The sequence below is a fragment of the Pteropus vampyrus genome, unplaced genomic scaffold (genome assembly GCF_000151845.1).
Source record: "Pteropus vampyrus isolate Shadow unplaced genomic scaffold, Pvam_2.0 Scaffold401, whole genome shotgun sequence".
Classification (NCBI taxonomy): domain Eukaryota; kingdom Metazoa; phylum Chordata; class Mammalia; order Chiroptera; family Pteropodidae; genus Pteropus; species Pteropus vampyrus.
Window position 1 is genome coordinate 547,398 of NW_011889182.1, and position 3,639 is coordinate 551,036.

Sequence of the window (3,639 nt, forward strand, 5' to 3'; positions counted from 1 at the left end):
TGGCCGTGGGGGACGCGTGCAGGACTCGCCCTGACACGTGGCCTGTGTCGTTCCTTGCAGAGCATGTCCACCGGCACCTGGAGCAGCACGAGGTGCGGTACCTGCAGTTCGCCTTCCGCTGGATGAACAACCTGCTGACGAGGGAGCTGCCGCCACGCTGCGCCGTCCGCCTGTGGGACACCTACCAGGTGAGCCCCCCGCCCCGCACGCGCCTGTGCGACACCTACCAGGTGAGCCCCCCGCCCCGCCCCGCACGCGCCTGTGCGACACCTACCAGGTGAGCCCCCCGCCCCGCCCCGCACGCGCCTGTGCGACACCTACCAGGTGAGCCCCCCACGTTCCCTCCCAGGGGGCCCCCCACTCTGCACGCGCCCCGTCGCGCTCTGCCCGGGCCTGTGCGCAGCACTCAGGTTTGCCTTAAACCATCTTCTCCAGTGAACTTGGTCTTTTAAGAGCCCATTTCTGATGCTCTTTCATCTGAATAGACGTAAAACAGGAAAAAGAGCTCCCTGTCCTCCTCCTTGTAGCTGAATTTCATGCCCGCGGTGTGGTGACAGTGTCCCCGGGGCTCGTTAGCCAGTCACGTGCCGGCAGGGTCCCCAGGGGTGGCGAGAACACCTGTAACTCTGGCCTCGGCCTGAGCCGCACAAACACTCTCAGACCCACGCGCTGTCTGTGTTTCGAGTTGCTCATAATAAAGATTTTTAAAAGAATCACTGACAGATTCAGTGCGGCGTGAAATTTTCTCTCCGCCGGTTTCGATGAAATCCGTTTCTTCAGGAGATTGAGTTTTCTGGATCGAACCACCTTTGTTCCCTCGAGTGTCCCATTGCTTACTCTGGCACCTTTTCATTTTGTCGAGATGTTTGCTGAAGCTGAGGCCGTGCTGCAGGGTCACACATGGCCTGCCGTCGTCACGTGCCGGTCGCAGGCCCCGGTGCAGGGACCGGGCGTCCAGTTCCCGTGGACACTGGTGCTCACTCTTAAGCCCCGGGCAGGCTTTCTCCCGCAGCGAGCGACAGCCCGCCGTGGGCCCTGGGCGGGGTCGGCTGCCTTCAGAGACGGGGCCTGGGCGCTCCACGTGGCAGGCTTCTTTGAGTTCCGGGCACTGGCCTGGGCTCCGGGGTCAGCCTGCACATGGGTGGCCACGAGGACGGTGATGGAGGCCGCGGCCCTTAGAGCCGTGGTCTGGACGAACGTTCTTCCCATGGGACAGACCGGTGGGCCCCCCACCCTTGAGTCTCACTCTCAGCTGGTTCTCACGAGTAACCACAAGCTTCGTCGCTGACACCCACCCGTGTGCGCCCGCGGTCCCTGGCTGTGTCCGGCTGTGTCATGTGAAGCCGCGTTCAGACTGTTTCCCTTCCTGCACCCTCCCTGTGCGGACGGCGTTCGCTATGGGAGCCGCCGTGCGCGAGCGCATCGCGTCCGCGCCCTCCCTCTGTTCGGCTTCTGCAGCCACGTGGCCAAGTGCCGTCCGTAGCCGCTGCGTTCCCGGCCGCCAGCGTTCGTGGGGACGTAAAGCCTTTCCTTGGGCCGTTTGGCTGGAGTGGCCGACAGCCTGGTGCCGTCCACCGGGTCTTGGGAGCGTCGCGGGAGGCAAAGCATGATCTCCCGCAAATCGCGCACGCTCGCCGCTCGATGGGCGAGGCTGTGCGGGACCCTGTCCTCCTAGCACAGAGCTCCCGGCAGCACTGTCCCCACCACGGGTGCCTCAGGCGTTAAGTCAGCCGCGTCCTGAGGGAGGAGCCGGGAGATGGGTCTGCGCGTCCGCGTTAGCGAAGTTGTTCACCACTTCGCTAAAACGTCTAATAGGTATTAAAATTTAAGCACAAGTGCGGCGTTTTTATCGAGTTAATTTTCCTGAAATTAAATTTTGTCATGAATTGACTCATTTGTCCCATGGACTCATTCTTGAACCAGTGTCCTCTGGTCATAAACCTTTTCGTATCTTAAAAATTGGGGGTATTTTTATTTTACAGGCCCAAGTAACCATGAAATTGCATTGCATCTTTTGGCAGTGAAAATATCTCGTAATCATAGGATGGCAATGGGTGATTACTCTCCCCGAAACCGGGGTGTTTATCAGCCAGGCTGTTCCAGGTTTCAGAAACGCTTTAACCCCTTACGCGGCAGCTGGAAGTCCTCTTAGGGCGGGTGTCAACAGAAGGTTAGCGGTCGGTACCTGCTCTGTCCCAGGCCCCAAACTAGATGTTCAGAAACGTGAATAAGATGCATTATCACGAGCATGAAAAGAGGCCTTACAAAAGCACAATCAGAAATTACCCAAATAGTGGGGCGACGGCCCCTGCTCCCGGGGCGTGTGGCGTGACCCACCCCGGAAGCGTCTGGCCGTGGACAGCCCCGGGCGGGGCGGGCCGTTCAGCACCCCGAGCCTCTGCAGCAGAGCTGGGGGCTAGGCCTCCATGCGACCCAGACACCAGCTTGCCTTTTGCCGCCAGCCCTGACGTGCGTGGCCCGTGAAGGTGACGGGAAGCTGGCATGGGTGTTTGTTGCTCGGGCTGTGATTTGGACAGTCAGTTCTGAGCTTGCCTCTCCCTTCCTGGCTCTGAGAAAACTGCCCAGTGCCGGCAGTTGATGGCCCCGTAGGGACCTTGCCGTCTGTGCCGGGGCAGGTTCCTTAGAATCACGTTCTCTACATTGGATAGGACGACAGCAAAGGGGCCTTGGCCGCTGGCCTAGCAGAATTTCCTTCACTGAGAGCTGCCGTCTGCTAGAGGTGAGAGCCCCCCAGTCCTCCAGCCCCCCAGGCCCCCCTTCCTCCTGCCAGCTCCGCGTGGCTGCTCCAGCCGCCGCCTGGTCTGAGACGACACAGCAGAGGTCCACGTGTGACCTTGTCAGGAGTCACTCTGGGCAAGCGGTCCTGAGCCTCAGTGCCCTGCCCTAGGGATGCGCGAGTGGTTCTGTCACCGGGGGTGTGTGTCCTGTCCCCAATGGAGCCGCCTCGGGGTTCAGCGTCCCCACGGGCGGGGGAGCTGGACAGTGGTTGGCACTGGTTCTCCTGTTCTTTATTTTAATTCAGAAATGAATCCATTCTATTCAAGGTCAGGAATAGGGGTGAAACCGTGAGAGGCCCATTAGCTGCCACTTGGGAGATGGGCCGGGTGTCACAGTCACCACTGCCAGGAAGGCCTGGCCCGCAGGCGGGGCCCTGGATGCCCCGTGGGAGACGCGTGCCTGGGGCCGTGCCCGTCCTGGCCTCTGGCCAGTGGCTTCGTCCCCTCCTCCATGCAAGCATTTCTCCCAAAAATACATTTTGAGTGCCCACTGTGCCCATGGCACTAGTCTGGGGCTGGGGAGGCGCAGGAAGCCGATGGGACACGTACGTCCCGGGGAGGGACAGCGAGGATGGCGGGCGTGGAAGGAAATGAGCCTCTGGTGAGTGCCAGGCCCAGTGTTGCCGTGAGGAGGACGGAGTCGGGGTGCAAGGAGCTGCTCAGGGTGGAGGATGAGGGACGGTGGCGTTGCGGAATTACGCAGCGGCGACCAGGGCACTCTGGGGAAGGGCGCGGGGGCTGCTGCTGCGGTTCACGATGCAGGGGTCGGAGGTCAGAGGTCGGGGTCTCCGTGTGAGCTGGGAGAAGGGAGGGAGGGGCTTCAAGTCCACGCTGTACGTGT

At 61.2% G+C, this 3,639-nt stretch overlaps 1 protein-coding gene across 1 annotated transcript in view; it reads left to right on the plus strand.

The window, feature by feature from the left end:
• TBC1D22A (TBC1 domain family member 22A) overlaps positions 1-3,639 on the plus strand; it is a 236,104-nt gene that overhangs the window by 176,545 nt on the left and 55,920 nt on the right. Inside the window, exon 11 of the mRNA XM_011380727.2 lies at positions 61-188. Coding sequence (XP_011379029.1) covers positions 61-188 — 128 coding nt within the window. The remainder of the gene's footprint in view (positions 1-60; positions 189-3,639) is intronic.